General features: G+C 40.7%; 1 protein-coding gene across 2 annotated transcripts in view; it reads right to left on the reverse strand.

Annotated features, from left to right (window-relative positions):
* Positions 1-512: 512 nt before the first annotated feature.
* The window catches only part of PPIF (peptidylprolyl isomerase F), a 30,427-nt gene continuing 9,260 nt past the window's right edge, over positions 513-21,679 (reverse strand). For both annotated transcript variants that reach the window (XM_033942177.1, XM_033942178.1), the window contains exons 2-6: positions 17,201-17,231; positions 14,345-14,433; positions 9,744-9,840; positions 8,723-8,798; positions 513-1,650 (exon numbers count right to left, since the gene is read on the reverse strand). In XM_033942177.1, coding sequence (XP_033798068.1) covers positions 1,515-1,650; positions 8,723-8,798; positions 9,744-9,840; positions 14,345-14,433; positions 17,201-17,231 — 429 coding nt within the window. In that variant the 3' untranslated portion in view covers positions 513-1,514. The remainder of the gene's footprint in view (positions 1,651-8,722; positions 8,799-9,743; positions 9,841-14,344; positions 14,434-17,200; positions 17,232-21,679) is intronic.

Consider the following 21,679-nt stretch of genomic DNA (forward strand, 5'->3'; position numbering starts at 1 on the left):
GTCCACTCAGAATTTTCAGTATAGATCTAGTGGAGACAACTTAGTACAGCTGAGGTTTTACTGAACCCAGCTGCATCCATGACCTTTCATGAGACCATCCTACCACTGAAATTTTGCAGTGTTAATATGTCCATCAAGCATTCAGGTTTGTTGGTCTTCATTATCAGATTATTGTAAAGAATGAGTATATATTTTTCTTCCCTGATTAGTACAAATGGAAATTGGGTGGGGGAGGGGGGTATTTATTATTGGAAAATGTTTTTATGAAATATAAAAGGATGGGAGGGAAGAGGATAAATTTAATTTGATAAGATTAATTGTAGAATTTCAAGTGATATAGCTATGTTAAAATGTTTAATAACAATGTTGATGTACTTGATGTAAGTTATAAAATGAATAAAGAATTATATAAAAAAAATAAATTTAGATTTCTAGCTTCTAGAATCAATCTTACAGTACTTTAACAAATGTAACCTAGTCAAACTCTCAAAATAAATGTTTTCACACACCAATACTTGTAACAAAATAGGATTTATTTTTACATTAAAAATAGAATTTTCAAATTGTTTCCATCAAGTGTCAATACAAAAACCAAGAATTTTCCATTTTTTTAAATTTAATCTACAATATGCAGTCGTCTCTCCAGTGGAATTCAGACAAGTTGAAATCAACTGCAATAGAATAATCACATTAAAACACACACACACTGATTTTAGTTGGCTCTAAAATGATTAGAGATCACCAAGAACTCCTAGTTCACATGCTACCTTTGATCTCGTGGGGGTTTTTTAAACTCATGTTCTCAAACATTAAAAAAATATTTAAGGAAAATTGCTGCATAAGTGGACATTTCATGAGTCCTTTTTTTCACCCCTCAGTCCAAGTTTATTTGCTGTCCAAAATGCCATTTCCATGAACCAGAACAGAGATCTGATAATGCTCAATAGCACCATTCTATTTGCAACAAACCTTGGTTACTCCTCACCATTTCAATTAAAACAAAAACCACACATTAAATAAAAACAAATTAACTTAACCATAAATTAGTTCACAGTCATGCTACAAAGAGAGCTGCTTAATCAGTTTAGTAAGTAGCAAATGTTTTTACACACACACTCGGGGGCCTTTTTACAAAGCTGTGGTAACAATTCCTGAGCAACAAATGCAAAGCAACCCATTTAATTCCTTTGGGCTTCATTACATGGCTTTGTAAAAGGGGCCCACAGCTGGGTAACTAATTCCCAAGCTGCAAACAATGTGCAGAATAAAACAAAACAAAGATTGATGTTACCCCAATACATTAGGTCCCTCGTACTTATCTTTCTCAGCAACCCTCATCCATATAACCCTGTTGAACATAATTGTGATGCATTCAGTAAACTTAAACAAGAAAAAAAAATCTAAATACCCATAATAAACAAAGTACTAGAAAAGCACTGCAAAAACTTGTTCTTTTTTGCTTCACAGCATTGGACATTGGAATACAAAATCATAAACTTGTAAAAACAGCAGGTTTATAATAACTGGCCGCAGTCTCTAATAAAGATCTTTTTGGAGGGCCTCCCGTTTTTGGAGCCAAAGGTTTCGATCTTCTTCACTACATCCATACCTTCTTTTACACGCCCAAAGACCACATGTTTGCCATCCAGCCTGTGAAATGAATGAAAGAGAAAAAGTTAAGGAAATCTCCACAAGTCAAAGACAGCAGCTTCCACGGCTTTAAGAATATCCAAGTTTATTAAAGATTTGCTATCCTGCCTATGAAAAAAGTGGAACGGAGGAGTAGCCTAGTGGTTAGTGCAGTGCCCATGGAATATGCGGAGCTGGGTTCAACTCCCACTGCAGCTCCTTGCGACTCTGGGGGAGTCACTTACCCCTCCATTGCCTCAGGTACAAAAATAAGTATCTGTACATAATATGTAAACTGCTTTGATTGCAACCACAGAAAAGTGGTATACCGAAGTCCCAACAGAGTTATCTGAGCAGCTTACATTCTAATTTAGAGGAGGAACATAAAGGGACTAGAGAATAAAATATCCTACATGCACGGAGCAAAAAACATTGATGGAGGGACGTCATCAACATGAGTTACTGTCGAGTCAGATTATTTAGCAGAGTATGCCATTTTATAAGACAAAAGCCTCGTGTGAAAATAGCATACATTTGACAATGAGGGGGCAAGTTATCAAAGATTGCCGAGAGAAGGCCTGCTGGAAGAGAGAAGCAAAAAAGGTTTACAGACTATTTTTTGGAGTCAAGGATATCTGCTTTTATTTAGATGTAAAACATATTGATGAAAAAAGAAGAGCCTCCTTTTAGTCTGTATATTCACAGCATGCATAAAAACATTTCCATTTTTATTTTTAGCCTGTCAAGTTTTGGATTTAGAGACAAATTAATCCTTCCATATAAAGTTACTGCCAAAAATAGCCATCGTAGTCTAACAGGTTTGACCAAACCTTTCAGCTGGTGGGTCACTTTGCTCTAAAAGCCTAACTGTAGTGGCATTTCCCCTCCCCCCTCCCGTCCCACTACACCTTGTAGTAGCATTTCTCATCCCAAAAGCACTTGGCTGACAAGGCCAGAAGTAGGCAGGACTTCTACTCCTCCTCCTAGCATTGTACATCAAAACACAGAAGAGACGATCCTTGATTAAAAAAAAAAAAAAAACACACAAAAAAAACAAAAAACCTTACAATCTGGTCAAGACAGACAAACTGGACAAGAAGGTGTAGGTGGAGGAATTACAAGGCAGATATAGGTGCTTAGAAGGTGGGTTGGAGTTTGGAATTGAAAGCATCTCCAAAGAAGTGGGTCTGGATTTTAATACTGCCAGAGACAAGAGTTTGACATATCGAGTCAGGCAGGTTGTTCCAGGCATACGATGCAGCAAGGAAGAAGGGATGGAGTATGGAGCTGGCTGTAGAGGAAAATACCGTTTACTGTCAACTGCCATCATCATGCTTCCGCTTAGGACATCTATAAACTGGCACCCTTCTTTCAAGGCTCATTTATTCTCAGATGCACTGCTATGCCCCCCTCCCTTGGGCTCTTTATGAGGGGGTGCTGAAAGGTTCTCAGCCCAACCAACCAGTTTCCTAAATTCCGAGCGTTATTTTGCCACTGTAGCTGAACAGAGGGTTAACTTATTCCCTTAAGTGCCAATTTGCAGAAACAAAATTCTATGTTTTGACATTGTTTCAGATCATTGATTGAAACATATCCACGTCATTCTCTTCTTGGTTGGGCTGAGAAGTTTACAGCATACCATCATATCTTCCCCTGCAGCCCAGGAACATTTCTACCATAGGTCAGACCAATGCTGGTCCTGAATGCAGTGACTGCAGACTGTGAAGAAAGAAAAGCCAAAGACCGAGTTAATGAACAGTCCTAGATTCTGCTGTGCCCAAAGTCCCTATATTAGCTTTGTTCCAGCAAATAAAAAGGGGAATTAAAGTCCACACCCCAATGTGTCCAAAAAGCAGTAGAATACAAACACTGAATCTGTATGAATACCGGCAATTTTATTAAACAGCCTAATATGATACAGCTGCACCTCAAATACCATGCACCATTCTAGTTGCAATATCTCAAAAAAGATAAGTGGAATTAGAAAAAAGTACAGAGAAGGGCGACGAAAATTATAAAAAGGATGAGATGAGATCCCTAAACTAAACTAAACCTTAAGTTTATATACCGCATCCTCTCCACGGAAGTGGAGCTCGGCATGGTTTACAAGAACTTAAAATATAAGAAGAGAAAGGAAAAGGTTTACATGAGCTTATATGTAGAATGGAAGAGTAAGGGGGAAAATAGAATTACATGTTAGAGAAGAGCCAAGTTTTCAGTTGCTTGCGGAATAGTTGGAGAGAGCCCAGGTTCCCTACGAAGAAAAGCTAAAGCTAGGGCACTTCAGTTTGGAGAAGAGCTGACTCAGGGTTGATATGATAAAGGTCTATAAAATACTGAGTGGAGAGGAAAGAGTAGATGTGAATCGCTTGTTCATTCTTTCCAAAACTACTAGGACTAGGGGGCATGTGATGAAACTACTAAGTAGAAGATTTAACACAAACCAAAGAAAATATTTCTTCATACACATGTAATTAGACTCTGGAATTCACTTCAAGAAAATGTGGTGAAATCAGTTAGCTTAGCAGGTTTAAAAAAAAAAAAAAGTTTGGATAATTTTCTAAAAGTAAAGTCCATAGGCCATTATTGAGATGGCTTGCGGAAATCCACTGCTTATTTCTAGGATAATAAGCATAAAACTGTTTTACTACTTGGGACCTACGTTGGGCTACTGTTGGAAGCAGGATACTGGGTTTGATGGACCTTTGGTCTGTCCCAGTACAGCAATTCTTATGTCCTTAGTAACTCTGCGACAATGGTCAACTGTAGGCGATATTACATGATGCAACATGATCCAGCATGGTCCGTGTTTCACAATTCTTGCCTTTAACAGGAACCCGTGTATTTAAGAATCACAACTACACTTGAAGAGATTTGGGGAAAACCTCAGAAAATGCTCAGGTGAGTTAGCAGCACAGCATATATGGTATTCTGCAACTTAGTGAGCACAGGGGTTATGAACATGTGGACAGAGCATGGGTAGGTCCCACTTAGGCCATAGGTTACATGCTCAAATGTAAATTTTTGTACCATTTACCCACCTGCCTTTTGCATGGCTAAGGAAATAGTACCTAACACTGGCACACAAATACTGACTTATGTTCTATTCTACAACAGAAGTAGAAGGGATGCTGGGAAACAGCGATCACAATACGATCCGCTTCAACATGGAAATAGGGGCGAAACATCTGTCCAGAACGACGGCCACGGTGCTAAACTTCCGAAAAGGGAATTATGAAGGGATGAGATCCATGGTGGGGAAGAAGATTAAGAAGAGGATAAACACTGTAGAGACACTAGAGCAAGCTTGGTCTCTTTAAGGATTTGGACACCGAGGCACAAAATCTATATATACCGCGTATCAACAAGGGATCAAAGAAGAAAAAGAAAAAAAGAACCAGCGTGGCTCACTGTAGGAGGTAAAGGAAGTGATCAGAGACAAAAAAGCCTTGTTTAAGGAATGGAAAAGATCAAAAACAGACGAAAACTGGAACAAGCACAAACATCAACGCAGATGCCATAAGGCGGTAAAAGGAGCCAAAAGAAACTACGAGGAAAAAATAGCCAAGGAGGCAAATGTTCTTTCAATATATTAAAGGGAAACGATCCGCGAAGGAAGCGGTGGGACCGATGGATGACCAAAGAATAAAGGGAGTGCTAAAGGAGGACAAAGCAATCGCCGACAGACTGAACATGTTTTTTGCGTCTGTTTTTACTGAAGAGGACATACACAGCATACCGGAACTCAGGCTATATGCTGGAAGTGAAAACGGGAAACTGACAGGGTTAACGGTCAGTCTAGAAGAGATATGCAGGCAGATTGATAGGCTTAAAAGCGATAAATCCCCGGGACCTGATGGCATCCATCCAAAGGTCATCAAGGAACTGAAAGGGACCATAGTTGAACTGCTTCAACTAATAGCCAATCTGTCGATCGAATCAGGAAAGATTCTGGAGGACTGGAAGGTAGCAAATGTTACGCCAATCTTCAAAAAAAAGTTCGAGGGAAGACCCGGGAAACTACAGACTGGCGAGTCTGACCTCGAACCAGGAAAGATGGTAGAGGCGCTGATAAAGGACTGCATCATTGATCACCTCGACGGACATGGTCTGATAAGGACCAGCCAGCACTGTTTCAGCAAAGGCAGATCTTATCAGACAAACTTGCTGCACTTCTTCGAGGGAGTAAACAGGAAGACAGACAAGGGCGACCTGGTTGACATTGTATATCTGGACTTTCAGAAGGCGTTCGACAAGGTTCCGCATGAACGACTATTTCGGAAAATTGCGAGCCATGGAATCGAGGGTGAAATACTCACGTGGATTAAAAAAACTGGCTGGATCATAGGAAATAGAGAGTGCGAGTAAATGGACAATACTCTGACTGGAAGAGCGTCACCAGTGGGGTGCCGCAGGGCTTGGTGCTCGGACCCGTGCTCTTCAACATCTTTATAAATGATCTGGACATTGGTATGACGAACAAAGTGATTAAATTTGCAGACGATACGAAGTTATTCAGAGTAGTAAAGATGCAGGGGGATTGCGAAGATCTGCAACGCAACATAATCAGGCTCGAGGAATGGGCATCAACATGGCAGATGAGATTCAAAGTGATTAAGTGTAAAGTGATGCCTGTCGGTAACAAAAATCTCACGCACGAATACAGGATGTCCAGGGCGATATTTGGAGACCTCCCAGGAAAGGGAATTGGGAGTTCTGATCGACAAGTCGATGAAGCCATTTGCGCAATGTGTGGCGGCGGCGAAAAGGGTGAACAGAATGCTAGGAATGATAAAGAAGGGGGATCACGAACAGATCGGAGAAGGTTATCATGCCACTGTACCGGGCCATGGTGTGCCCTCACCTGGAGTACTGCGTACAGCACTGGTCTCTGTACATGAAGGACACGGTACTACTCGAAAGGGTCCTGTTTCGGAATTTCGAGTTTACGCCCAGCAGCGTCTACTGTGAACTATCAAGTCTCAAAGTGAACAAAGCCATGGGACCAGACAATCTACACCCCAGGGTGCTTAGAGAGTTGAGTGATGTCCTGGCGGAACCGTTATCCGCGCTCTTCAATCTTTCCCTAATTACAGGAAGAGTCCCATTGGACTGGAAAACAGCTAACATCATTCCACTCCACAAAAAGGGATGCAGGACGGAGGCTGCGAATTACAGACCGGTGAATCTCACATCAATAGTGAGTAAACTTATGGAAACACTAATTAAACAAATTAGATACGATTCTGAATGAGGAGAATCTACGTGATCCCCATCAACATGGATTTACAAAGGGAAGGTCCTGCCAATCCAATCTAATCAGCTTCTTTGACTGGGTAACAAGAAAGGTGGATATGGGGGGAGTCCCTGGACGTTGTGTACTTGGACTTTAGTAAAGTTTTTGAAGCGTCCCACACCGCAGGTTATTGAGCAAGGTGAGTTCGATGGGATTAGGTGAAACATTAACTGAATGGGTCAAAGACTGGCTAAGCGGTGGTTAACGGTACCTCTGAAACGTCAGAGGTGATCAGTGGAGTGCCGCAGGGCTCGGTCTTGGGCCCGTTCCTATTTAACATTTTTGTAAGGGACCTGGCTCAGAGGCTTCAAGGTAAAATAACATTATTTGCCGATGACGCCAAATTATGCAACATAGTAGGCAAAAGCACATTGCCAGACAGTATGATGCGGGACCAACTCTTACTGGAACACTGATCCTTGACTTGGCAACTAAGCCTCAATGCCAAAAAGTGTAAGCTCATGCACCTAGGCAGCAGAAATCCATGCAGAACTTACACCCTAAATGGCGAGACCTTAGCTAGGACTGCAGCAGAACGAGACTTAGGAGTGATCATTAGTGAAGACATGAAAACTGCCAATCAAGTGGAGAAAGCTTCATCCAAGGCTAGACAAATGATGGGTTGTATCCGTAGAAGTTTTGTCAGCCGGAAGCCTGAAGTCATAATGCCATTGTACAGATCCATAGTGAGACCTCATCTGGAATATTGTGTACAATTCTGGAGGCCACATTACCAAAAAGATGTGCTGAGAGCTGAATCGGTTCAGCGAATGGCCACCAGGATGGTCTCAGGACTCAAGGATCTCCCGTATGAGGAAAGGCTGAGTAAATTGCAGCTATACTCACTCGAGGATCCTAGAGAGAGGAAAGACATGATTGAGATGTTCAAATACATCACGGACCGTATCGAGGTGGAAGATGATATCTTTTTTTCTTAAAGGACCCACGGCCACAAGAGGGCATCTGCTGAAAATCAGGGGCGGAAAATTTCATGGCGACACCAGGAAGTATTTCTTCACCGAAAGGGTGGTTGATCATTGGTAATTGAGGCCAGCAGCGTGCCAGGTTTTAAGAGAAAATGGGATAGGGATGTGGGATCTCTTGGGGGAAGAAGATAGGGAGGTGAGTCATTAGAGTGGGTAGACTTGATGGGCTGTGGCCCTTTTCTGCCATCATTTTCTATGTTTCTAATGGGTTGGAGGAGCTGCCATACAGCAAAAGATTAGAGAAACTGGGACTCTTCTCCCTCGAACAGAGGAAATTGAGAGGGAACATAATCAAAAAACATTCAAGGTAGTAAAGGGGTTAGACTTAGTAGACAAGGACAGGTTGTTCACCCTCTCCAAGGTAGGGAGAACAAGAGGGAACTCTCTAAAATTGAAAGGGGATAGATTCCGTACAAAGGAAGTTCTTCTTCACCCAGAGAGTGGTGGAAAACTGGAACGCTCTTCCGGAGGCTGATATAGGGGAAAACACCCTCCAGGGATTCAAGACAAAGTTAGACAAGTTCCTGCTGAACAAGAACGTGCGCTGGTAGGGCTAGTCTCAATTAGGGCACTGGTCTTTGACCAGAGGGCCGCCGCATGAGCGGACTGCTGGGCATGATGGACCATTGGTCTAATCCAGCAGCGGCAATTCTTATGTTCTTAATAAATTCATACCTAGTGCCCTGATGCTAGTGCCCAAATTTGGATGACCTTTACAGAACTGGGCCTGAAAATCTTTAGCATACAAAGAAAGGAAAGTCAAAATTGGGAGTAGATTTCGTCCACAAACAGACATCACAGAAATACTCACCATTCAGTTTCTACTGTACAGATGAAGAATTGAGAGCCATTGGTATTAGGTCCTGCATTGGCCATTGATAAAATACCTAAAGAGAAAAAAAAACCAAAATGCCATGACAAGTAATTAAACCAACATTATAAAATCAGACTCAAATGTTGTTGGTCTTGCAGCTTTTGGCTACCATCCCTTGTCTATGCTCATGCAAAACCACTGAGCTGGTATGTTCTAGTATGCACAGAACTCCCTGCTATGGAGCTCCTCACAATCCAGCAGCTCTTTCCATTTTGTACTACAAGTCCAATTTCTCTACAGTCAGAAGTATTACTGAACTGGTGAGCACTGATCATGCACATCTCTGGAGGTAATGTGAATAAATACTGATGAAGGGCAGAGAATCTAATCTAATATTCTATTTATGTGTCGCTCATACCTATACAGGCTCAAGGCGACTGTAAAGAGAGGCAAGAGGGGAGAGGATGGAGAGGGAGGGAGGAGAGGAGGGAGAGAGGGAAGATGAGTAGGTAGGAGGAATCTTGTTCTAGTGCACCCAACAATCCAGGACCACAGAACTTAAGTTCTCTCTCTAATTAAGAGGAATTTTATTTTTTTTTATCTCGGGGAGGGAAGTAAAAATAGCCCCCCAATATACGGTAGATCAGAGGATATAATTTTTGAAAATAAGTTTTGAAAGAGCCTAGTTAACAGTAAGAGTATTTTTTCTTTTAATTCAGGAAGCAAAAGAAAACAGTTTCCTTGAATATACTATTGCTGTATCAATCTCTCCATGGGTTAGGAATACAGTATGTGCTCAGTACAGAATCATCATCCAGTGGAATAGACAATGGGACTGCCAAAGCTGTTACCTGTATGTGTAGCTTGTATGTCATAACAGCTTCTTTCTGATCACTCTCTGATATCCCCATTCTCTCAACTCCTTGATGAAAAGGGCTGCATTTTAAAGGTCTGTAGTATGACTAACTCATGTGGAGGGGGAGAGGAATGAAGGAAGGAAGAGAGCTTTTATATTTACCAGGTCCTGTGTGCTTCAGGACAAAATTTTCATCAGAAAACCTGCTGCCATAGATTGATTTTCCTCCTGTTCCATTATGGTTGGTAAAGTCACCACCCTGAAAATGCAAATTGAATTTAAAAAAAAGGTATTGCTAAACTATGTCCCATAAACACTAACCCCCAAATTCTATAAAGAGCACCTAACTTAATAGGCTAAATCAGCGCTAATAAATCAGTACTCAAAACCTATTAATTGGAGTTAATTAAAAGTTAGGCGTTTAACTTGGTTCTATGACAGGCACCTAGGGTCTGGTTCTGGAAAAAACACCTGCCATGGTAGGCACCTGGAAAACGGGCTCCTACCGGTTAACACACGTTAGGCAATGCATCCAAAATCGCATCTATTTTCTTCTACAGATGCCTTAAAATGTAGGCCAGCATTTTACGGGCCTACATTTAAGGCAGTAGTCTCAAACTCAAACCCTTTGCAGGGCCACATTTTGGATTTGTAGGTACTTGGAGGGCCTCAGAAAAAAATAGTTAATGTCTTATTAAAGAAATGACAATTTTGCATGAGGTAAAACTCTTTAGAGTTTATAAATCTTTCCTTTTGGCTAAGTCTTAATAATAATATTGTCATTTATAGCTAAAGAGATGTATGATCAACAAACTGTTTTATTTTACTTTTGTGATTATGATAATCATACCGAGGGCCTCAAAATAGTACCTAGCGGGCTGATTTAAGGAGTCCGACTCGTGCCTACAAGAAGCACTAGGCAAGTTTACTTGGAGACGCATATATTGTAGGTGCCCTTCACCCCACACTGTGTTTTTTTTCAAAATGTGTGTCTCATTGGTCCGTTGGATGGCAGTAGGATGCCTATCGCCGCTTACAATTGGGACAACGCTTTCAGAATCAAGGCCCTAGTGCAAAGCGCATAGTTAAGTGAGCATTCTTGGGTGGGGGGAACAGATCGTCAGAGTGTTTTTCAGTTGGGCACCTAACGAAGGTACAGGCATTCAAGACAAGAAAACTCTGGCATAAATAGGGTGCGCCAAAATGTTAGAATGATTAGCACTGCCTAAGTATGCTTAGGCAGTGATAAGGATGATTTTATAATTGGCACTTAACTTTTATAGAATCGTGCTTAGTGCCGCACTAGTTGGCACCAAATTTTTAGGTGACAAATACAGAGTCGGGTTCTAAGGCAAATTACACTGTGCACAAAATTTAAAGAAAAATGTTTCGGCACTATTTAAATTAGACTTTCATGTCAAGAACCACTTGGAAGATGATTTCAAATATTGCTGTGCCAAATAACAGTCTTCTTGGAAAGAAAAGTATTTTTAGCATCCAGGTTTTGCATCTTTTTTTTTTTTTTTTGCCATATACATGACGCTAGCTCCTTGCTTTTCTCAGCACTGTGTTCATAAAAACATAAAGAAAGCAGTGCAGCCAAAAGGCCTCAACCATGCCATTATGCAGCAGAAAGCCTAGACAATGGGTTTAGATCAGTAGTTTCAAACTCAAACCCTATGCAGAGCCACATTTTAGATTTGTAGATACTTGGAGGCCTCAAAAAAATAGTTAATGTCTTATGACAATTTTGCATGAGGTAAAACTCTTTATAGTTTATAAATCTTTCCTTTCGGCTAAGTCTTAATAATAATATTGTAATTTATAACTAAAGAGACATATGATCAAGAAACTGTTTTATTTTACTTTTGTGATTATGATAAACTTACCGAGGGCCTCAAAATAGTACCTGGCGGGCTGCATATGGCTCCCTAACTACAAGTTTGAGACCACTGGGTTAGATAGTAAAGATGCATGCTGTGCTTCACTTTACTTATAAAAGTAGCACATTTATTTTATTTAAACACAATGCCTTCCAAATTTAATTGTCTTCACTCAATCACTGTCAATATCAAACTTCTTCCTCAGAAGATGTCATGAATCACTTTCTAGAGCTTCAATACATAGGTTTGTAGGGATTTTCAGATATCCACCCGAGTCATATATCTCAATTGTATGTTTACTTTGTAAATTTCCCCGTCCTTGAAAAAGTATTGTGAAATGCGTTGGCAAGGGGATTGAAAATACACATAAAAGCTAAGTTATGATTTATACAAATTATCTTTATATTCCAAGTATTTACTGAAAAAAAGTTAATTTTAAAAAAATTTATTGAAAAGTACTTATTAAAACAACGTCAAAATGCTAAATATGCTAGGTTGGGAGGATCTCTACTAGAGAATGACACGGTGACAAAATTCATCACCGTCCCCGTCCCCGCGGATAACCGCGGGAAATAATCCCATGTCATTTTCTAGTGTCTATTTCAACCTCGGTCCTTCTACACCAGCATTCTTCAAAGCAAAGCTTGCGGGTCAGTGGTTGTGCCCAATTATACTCTGATTCTTTCCTCTCTCCTTAAAGAATGACATGAAGATGGTTTCCCGCGGTTATCCGCGGGGACGGGAACGGTGATGAATTTTGTCACCGTGTCATTCTCTAATCTCTACTATCACGAGATATGATTCAGGTGGATATCTGAAAATCCCTATAAACCTATGCATTGAAGCTCTAGAAGAAGTGATTCATGACATCTCCTGAAGAAGAAGTTTGATATTGACAGTGATTGAGTGAAGACAAAAAAAATATATATATAGTGTACTGACAAAATGGCCCAAATGCAAATTCTCAATTTAATAACATTCCAATTCAATACTAGCTGAATAGTTCTGTTTAGAAGATCTTATGTAATACAAGTTTTTGTTTGTGTTAAACTGGAAATCTGCATGCCATTTGTATGAAATACTGTAGTTCAATGCGAGTTCTTGATTAATCCTCTATAAGGTCCCTTTACTCATCAGTTGCCCAATCCTGGAAATCTCGCCATTGCAAAGCTAATGACACTTCATTAATGGGCTGTCCCAATTTTCTTGGCTCATACCAGATACTTCCCATAGGTCTTGCCAGATTTCTCTCAAGGAACTATGAATTATTGTAAGCCGTGGGTATATACAAAATCAGCCTTACTCCTCTGTCCTGTTCTTTTGGTGATGGAAACTCTAGCTTCTAATTACTTCTGACAAAGGAATTGAAGAAAACCTGGTCATGCACAAGAGTTTCTCTTATTCACAAAACTCCTCTTTACATCGAAATAAAGAAGGCAGGATAGATTATGGAAATGACTTAAGAAAAAAACTCTTCAAGTAACAGCATGGATTCGGCGGCGAAAAGGGCGAACAGAATGCTAGGAATGATAAAGAAGGGGATCACAAACAGGTTAGTAAAAGAGCCTTATATTATGTGGCTGATTTGGTGTCTAGTGACCATATTCATTGTTCTAATGTGACCTATATTATCTTTTTTTGTTTAGCTTTGAAAAGGAATGCTGCTGCTTTTTCCATCATGAAAATCCTGATAAAATCTCTATCATCAAGATATGCCCAAATTATATATATATTAAAAAAAAATTAGCAACACTCAAAGGAAAATAAAGACACTTATTTCTCTTTATTATCGTGAAGGGGGGGGGAAAATTATGGGGCCTGTGAGGGAGTGACTGGCATAGTAGCAGGTGTCCCTAGAAACACACCCTCGCTGATGTTGCACTAACTTGAGGAATCAGAGGTGAAGCCAAGCCAATATAAGCAAAGGAATATTAGGCTGTCTGGCCAGAGGGGTGAGGCTCAGAGGGGAGCAGGAAGTATAAACCCTCTGGCACAGCAGGTCAGGGAAGCCCTGAGGCTAGAGGTCTCCAGGAACAATGTAGAAAGAGGCTCTAAGAGGAGGGAAGCTGTCCCAGAGTTTGGGTCGCTCTGCTTGCGTGTAAGTCATTAGAAGCCAACTAAGGTAAACCAAGCTTTAACTTTGACTATACAAGAATCCTGTTAGGAGGTTTGGTTGGAGCACTGGCGAGACCCCCACAAGTAGCTGTATGTACTGAGGGTTTGAGGACTTGCAAAGTTTGCTTCTGAACTTTAGAGCTTGTGTTTCATTTTGCATCCTTGTCCGATTATCGGCCTCTTTTACAACAGCCCGCGAAGCCCTTTAAATCTCTATGGGCTTCGGGGCCATTAGCGCAGCGCAGCCACTAGTGCGGCTTTGCAAAAGAGGCCGTATGTTTTATGAAGGCCTTGCTCCCATATTACCATAGGGCCCTTTTATTAAAGCTTACTGCACGCTAACAAATTAGCACAGGCTAAATGCTACGTGGTTTATTTTATAAATATGGACCATGTGGCACTTCATACACACTAATGTCCAATGGCATGCACAAAGCTTTAGTAAAAGGGCACCTTTATTTGAGGACATTCCCAAGCACTATAATATAAAGATTTTGTAAAGAGAGGAATGAATAATAAAACACACAACATGGAATATGACACTAAGGACTTTTAAGGGTCAACTAATCGGCCCAATTTCATTCCCCTAGACCAGTTAACTTCTGGCTTTCCTCAGCCCTTAACCATGGATCCTCTGTTCTTATCGTAGGATTTCTTGAATTCCGTCACTGTCTCCACTGCCTCCTTCTGTGCATAACAATTTTTTGCTACCTAAACAGGTCACAATGTTAGTGTAAACAGAAAGAAAAACATTAAGTTTGTTACCTGGCACATAAATGAAGGAATCACTCTATGAAATGTGGACCCTTTGTATCCAAATCCTCTTTCTCCAGTGCACAGTGCTCTAAAGTTCTCTAGTATCCCAAAAAAAATAATATATTTATTAAATTATCCTTTTGATTCATCCAGTCAAGTAAACACCATGTATAACTTGATATAGGCAACTTGCATCATAATAACAGTATAATTATAGTAGAATGACAGCATAATATAGGGCCCCTTCTTATAAAGCCACAGTAGCAAGTCCCGGCATGGCAAATGCAATGAAGCCCAAAAGAACTGAATGGGCTGCATCACATTTGCTGCATGGGCATCACTTCTGCAGCTTTATAAAAGTAGCTCATAGTTGTAACTTCAAAATAGACATATTGTAGTAGTCCACAATGTTCAGATGGAAACAGCACAATAGAACATTCTTAACATACAAGTATGATATTCAAAAAGTTGGCACAATACAAATAAAATGTTAAGAGACTGCAGAGGGGGCGGGGCAGTTTAAGTTATAGACAAATAAAATAGGTAAAACAGGCATTGGGATAAATAAGTTGGTGGCTTGATTGTGGGTAAAAATGTACGTAGGGTTGACTAATACACATGAAACAGGTCTCAAGAGGCTATGCAGGTTTTCCCAATGGGGGATGAACTGCTGGCTTATGCCTGGTCTAGTACGCTAAATGGGACTTCATATGCGAGACTTATAATTTAATTGTGTAGATAAATCTAATCTATCTAGCTATATATTTATTTTGTCCAACCATAGGAAGAGTGCAAGATTCTAGGCGCTGGGTTCTTCTAAAATCTTCCGAACAGCAGCAAAGTGCAATCACTGGCAAGGAATCCAGTGGGACTGTACGACTTGAATGAGTGCTTCTTGAGACAAAGCAAAACTGGCCTCAAGTGCTATTTTTGAACAATGGCTCACTACTACTCCCTTAACATGTTGCATATTTAATACATACTCAGTTAGGCCTTCTCATTTTGTTTCTCTTCTATTAAAAGAATTTATATATGAACAGATTACAGCGAGAACAAGGGGAACTGAATTTTACTCCCCCCGTAACTCCGTTGCCTCTGGTACAATACAGGGTGCCCACAAAAACACTCCTTGATTTTAAATGGTTACAAAACCAAAATTTGTTGGAATATTCGTTCACCTTCAAGACTACAGTTTCATCAACTCAAAGTTTCATATGGTATCTGTTGATTACATACACTTGATGTGCGCCCCACCTGTTACTCGGCAAACATTGATGCAATAATCGAGCTTGGACCAGACTCTCCGAAGCATATCTGGCGTAATTACGTTTATAGCGTCAGTGATGCATTCCTGCAGATCATACATAGTTGCAGGTAGTAGAGATACGTACACTCTGTCTTTCATGTACCCCCAAAGGAAAAAGTCACAAACAGTAATGTCCGGTGATCTTGGGGGCCACTTGAGGAACACCTGGTCATTTTGTCGTGTTGCATTGTCTGATGAAGGTTGTAACTTCTGCACAAATTGCAGCTTATAAGGGTGACAGGGCAAGCAATTGTGTTAAGATCTTGCTAACCGTGCTTTTTGGGACTTGTATTTGCTGTCATCTTATTTATAAACATATTCCAATAAATTTTGATTTTGTAACCATTCACAGTGGGATTTGGATAGTTCCGGTTGACACCCTAAACCACTGCCCTCCAACAGTAAACACACACATGTATATGGAATAACAGCCACAGATCTATTTATTGAACAATAATAATAAACCATATAACTTAACATAAAATAGCATATATTAGCATCAATTAACAAATTTATCATGTTAACAACATCAGCAAGCTCCTCCCGAGCACCTCCCAGGTGTAAATTGCAAGATATTGCCCTCGAACCCACCACATACAGCAAGAGTCTGAGGGGTGGCATGACCATATGTCCCTTTAATCGGGTCACCTGACTCCAAGGCACAGCCCCAACACCCAGTAGCTCGGGAGACCAGCCCTCCCAAGCTATCATCTCCAAACAAAAAGGGCGGGTGGATGGGAAAAAGGCCGCCCTGGAGGACCCTGGAAGGAGCCTAGTCCTCTAAGGTCCCGGTTCTAAACCTCACCCCCGCACCGTCACTCCCTGCCTTCCTCCAATCCCCTAACCTCTCTACCACAGGAAAAACCTACCACCCAATCCCCTTACCTTAGCATACACCCCCTCCCCCATTGCCTGCTTGTCTCCAAGGGCAACACATGAGCTTCCCAGCCATGTGCTACTCTAGGCCTATAAAGACAAGCTCTCGAGCTACATTTTAAAATCAAGGAGTGTTTTTGTGGGCGCCCTGTACCTGTATATAATATGTAGACTGCTTTGTTTGTAACCACAGAAAGACAATATATCAAATCCCATCTACTCTCTTTCCCCTATAAAGTTCAATTTCAATCAGGTCAGGTCCCCTAAATAACCAAACTTAACTCATACTTTGGCTACAACAGACTGAACTTTAGTCTGAACTATTTGTCAGCCATCATATGTTTGAAACGCAAACCCAGCCAATCAATTTCCATTTCTTATAAAAAAAACATACAGGAATGAAATTATCTTAGCTAGTTCTGATTAAGTCCTATGAGGTCATCTATGAGACAGGTAAGCGGCACCTACCTATGCTCTTGTAGAGCAAGTGGTCAATTTTACATTTAAAACTCCTTTTGTGGCACTTATTCAGGATTTTGCAACTTTCAAACACTGCAGGTTCTATAAAATAACTAGCAGCTTTATCAAAAAGTATAAGAAGGCCAAAATAGCTTATAATAATCCACCATAACCTGAGAAATCACAACAAAATTATGGACTCGGGTTTTTAGCAACATTCTTACCTGCTGTCTTAGGAACCACATCAGCATTCAGCTGTAAAACAAAGCAGAAGTTATTAATTTATTTCTACATTTCAGCATTGCCTTTACCGGCAAAGATAACATGTATAGACAAAGCTAGCTATGAGAAGTAGGTGAGTAGCATTTTCAAATCACATATTTAGAACATTACCAAAAATGGTTAGGAAAACCAAAGAGACTGATATGGAGCACAAAGCCATCTTGAATCGCTTCTAAAAATGCCCAACATGAGAGTGAGCCAGGGCTGTGGAGTCGGAGTTGGAGTCTGAAGCAATTTTTGGGCTGTGGAATTAAGAGTTAAATTGTATGGCATGCAAATATTTTTTTGTTAATGGACCTATGTCGTGTGTGTGTTACACATCCACAATATCTGTCTCATAAAATAAAGCCCACCCACCCACCGATGACGACCCTCCCCGACATCCCCCAGTGCCAGTTCATTAGGGAAAGTTGGGTAGGGCTATCAGCAAGGAGGAGGTTTTTTTCTTTTTAATGGGGCAGATATGGTGCATGTGTAACACAGTATCTGTGCCCATAAAAAAAGAAGAAGGTTTGGCATGTTATAAATATTTTTGTATCAGTGGGACAGGTAAGTGACTGGTCTTGACCAGTTGCTTTTTTCAGATCACTAGAAGGGATCACTTTTTTGGTGTATCGGGAAGCCATGTTAGAGCATCAATTGCTCTGCTAGTTTACATGGCATTTATTAATGAGCTTATTTGCATGGTTGGATCGGATAATGAGCGATTCTACAGAAAGCCACGTGGTAAGCCGTTTTCTGTATTGGGTCGGCAAATGCAATTGTCGCTAAAACCAGTCAAAAACTGGTTTAGAGACAACTGTTAGACAATCACTGACTTTAGTGCATTTAGCTCCGAGTTGGAAGGCTTTGGGTACCGACTCCACGCCCTGTAATGAATACTCAATTGTAAGCCACAGTAGGCTCATAAGAAAAAAAAGTTCACAACAAACTGAAAAGGCTCCATTCAAACATGCCAGCTAATAATAATAAAAAAAACCAAAAACAGTAAAAAATAAGTGTCATTTTAAATCATTGCAAAAAATAAATCAAATAACCACCCTCCCCTATTTATAGGGATTCTTAAATTGCAGTATCATTCTTATATTAGAAAACTGCAATGGGAATCAAACCCAGCTCACTATATAACAAAAAAGATAGTAAGAAACCCAACAATAGCTTTCAGCTCAAATACTAATGGTTTCTAATATTAGTAATGTGTCCCATATGTCAAAAAGGAAAAATCTCTCTATAAGAGAGGAAAAAGAATCTCAGAAACCTACCTAGAACTAATTATGCAAGGAATAAATCCGAGACATAGGTTCCATATTTCAATCATAGATTATTAAAAAACCTCTCGTGTATATGCTCCAAAAAAGGCTATATTGCCAAACTAAACACTAAGGGGTGCCAAATGCCAATGCATCCATAGACTACTACTCGAAAAGGTCCAGAAAATCCAGAAAAGAGCGACTAAAATGGTTAAGGGGCTGGAGGAGTTGCCGTACAGTGAGAGATTAGAGAAACTGGGCCTCTTCTCCCTTGAAAAGAGGAGACAGAGGGGACATGATTGAAACATTCAAGATAAAGAAGGGAATAGACTTAGATAAAGAAAGGTTGTTCATCCTTTCCAAGGCAGAGAGAACGAGAGGGCACTCTCTAAAGTTAAAAGGGGATAGATTCCGTACAAACGTAAGGAAGGTCTTCTTCACCCAGAGTAGTAGAAATCTGGAACGCTCTTCCGTAGGCTGTTATAGGGGAAAACACCCTCCAGGGATTCAAGACAAAATTAGACAAGTTCCTACTGAACCAGAACATATGCAGGTAAGGCTAGACTCAGTTAGGGCACTGGTCTTTGGCCTAAGGGCTGCTGCGTGAGCGGACTGCTGGGCACGATGGACCACTGGTATGACCCAGCAGCAGCAATTCTTATATTCTTATGACCCCTAAATCATATCAGTGCCAAATCCCACAATCATGAAAACAACATACAAACATCGTGATTAACATTCATCAAGACCCAAATCACACAACTTAAATTAACACAAGTGCACAATCTTCCATGTAACAATATGGGTTTCAATAAAGCTTATTCAAACAAATATTTCAAGTTGTTTTAAACACAATTGTTCATTCTAGCTAATATTCGAATCTCCCTAAAATATCAAATGAATCAAAAAAACTCTAAACATAACATTTGAAGACCTTTAAACAGAGATGATTGGAAATATGCACTTATCTTATCACAGCCAAATCAAACCCAGCACCCCAGGTCACTGCTGTAACCACTAGGTTAATCTTTCACAAGGTGACAGTCCCAAAATAGCCTGCTAGCAAGGGTGGTAGAAACCAAAGCTACAATAATTCAAAACAGAGCTCAATAGTAAGAGCAGGAAACATGTTATACAAGGTAGAAGACTAGTGGGCCATGTGGTAGCAAGAGTGAATAATAATCAGACTGTGTAGCTCTCTAGAACCCAACCAGTTCAGCAAGATGAGGGGAGAGAGAAAAAAAAAAAAAGCCTACGCAAGCCACAGGACTGGTTTTAGTGAGAGCTAAGATTGCTACAGGGCTCGGAAGCTGATGACACTGAATTAAGGGTGGGAATTTGTAAACTCATTTGTCTAGAATGGCAAAGAACCAAAGAAGGAAAAAAAACAACATAGATATAGTTTTCTTTAACTGCTGGATAGACTGCATCTATTAGCTCTGCAACTGATGACACCAGATTACAAAAATTATAAACCAATTTTATTTTGCCAGAAGACTCAACTGGTAATCTACCTTCTCCAATTTCGAGTAGTTGGTTTGAGAAAATTAGCGCACTTTCATCCCCCAAATCTATCAGACACATCAGTGTGTCTTAGCTTCAAGCTAAGTACCTTCTATGGTGAACAAATTGACCCAGTACCCCCCCGAGCTCTGACCTGTTTCTCCTCTGCCCTGCAGCATTGCCCTGTTTCTCACCATTTCTTTTCTTTCCACACCCCAACCCCAAATCCAGCATTGCCTTGTCATCCTCTTATTGTCTTCTTGGATCCACTGCAAGCAGCAGTGCCACTGATGAAAAAAAAACATGAGACATGCAGGATTCTTTCCCTGTTCAGGTGTCAGGTCAAAAGCGCGCCGGGACAAAGGCGCGCCCAGACAATTGAGCGCAGCGGGCGCCGCCACGCCGCTCTAAATTACTGTTTTTAGCGCTCTGACGGGGGGCGTGGGGGGGGGAACCCCTCCACTTTACTTAATAGACATCGCACCGCGTTGTGGGGGGTGTGGAGGGTTGTAACCCCCCACATTTTACTGAAAACTTCACTTTTTCCCAGTTTTTAGGGAAAAAGTTCAGTTTACAGTAAAATGTGGAGGGTTACAACTCCCCAAACCCCCCATAATGCCGGCGCGATGTCTATTAAGTAAACTGGGGGGGTTCCCCAACAAAAACCCCCGGAGCCCCTAAAAACTGTAATTTAGAGCAGCATGGCGGCGCGCGCTGCGCTCAATTGTCAGCGCGCACTTTTGTCTTTTGCGCCGTTGTCTAACTTTGCTGTCCCCTCCCCCCACCCAGGCAGGTGCTTTTCCTTTCCTCCATGGTAGTAGTGCTGCCCTTCATTCCATTTAACACTCCCCCATGCTCCCCCTGCAAAAAACAAAGAAGTCTACCCCTCTCAATTCCTGCATGCCAAATCTTCAGTCTCCTATCTTTCTCCCTCATCCAAGTTCCTTTCTTTATGCGCTTTCCCCCCTCAATCCCAGAGAACCCAATCTTCTTCCAAAACCTTTAAATCCCTTCTGTCCCTCAAAATACCCAATCTCAGTGTTCACCATCCCTCCCACCCACACACATACACTCTCTCTCTCTTCCCCTTCATAACCCAGGGAGCTGCTTCTCCCCCCTCATTAGTTTTGTCCGTTTCCTCCCACCCAGCTCAAGTGGTATCCTGAATTATTTCATGATAGCCAGGTTTTGTGTGGTGTAGTTATTAGAGCTATTGCCTCAGCATCCTGAGATTATGGGTTTGAATCCCGCACTGCTTCTTGTGACCCTGGGCAAGTAACTTAATTCCCATTGCCCCAGGTACATTAGATAGAGTGGGAGCCCACCAGGACAGTTAGGGGAAAATGCTTCACTATCTGAATAATTTGTAATCCGCATTGAATTGTAGGATATACAGAACATAAATTTAAAAAAAAATAAATAAATATTCAGCATTAAGTCACCTAGGCTGTGAAATATTTTTAACATTACCCTTCTAAAAGATCATTTTGGTTACTGTGACCTGAGGAAGCTAGCAGAGACACATTAAAAACTAGTCATAAAAAGGCAAAGCAAAAATAGTATCACTTTATATTAACCTTTATTTCTATTTGTTTTCTCTGTTAAACAATCCTTATCATTCACTTACATTTACAAGTCAAGCACAGATAAGAATCTATTTATGCATCT

The sequence above is a fragment of the Geotrypetes seraphini genome, chromosome 4 (assembly GCF_902459505.1).
Source record: "Geotrypetes seraphini chromosome 4, aGeoSer1.1, whole genome shotgun sequence".
NCBI lineage: Eukaryota > Metazoa > Chordata > Amphibia > Gymnophiona > Dermophiidae > Geotrypetes > Geotrypetes seraphini.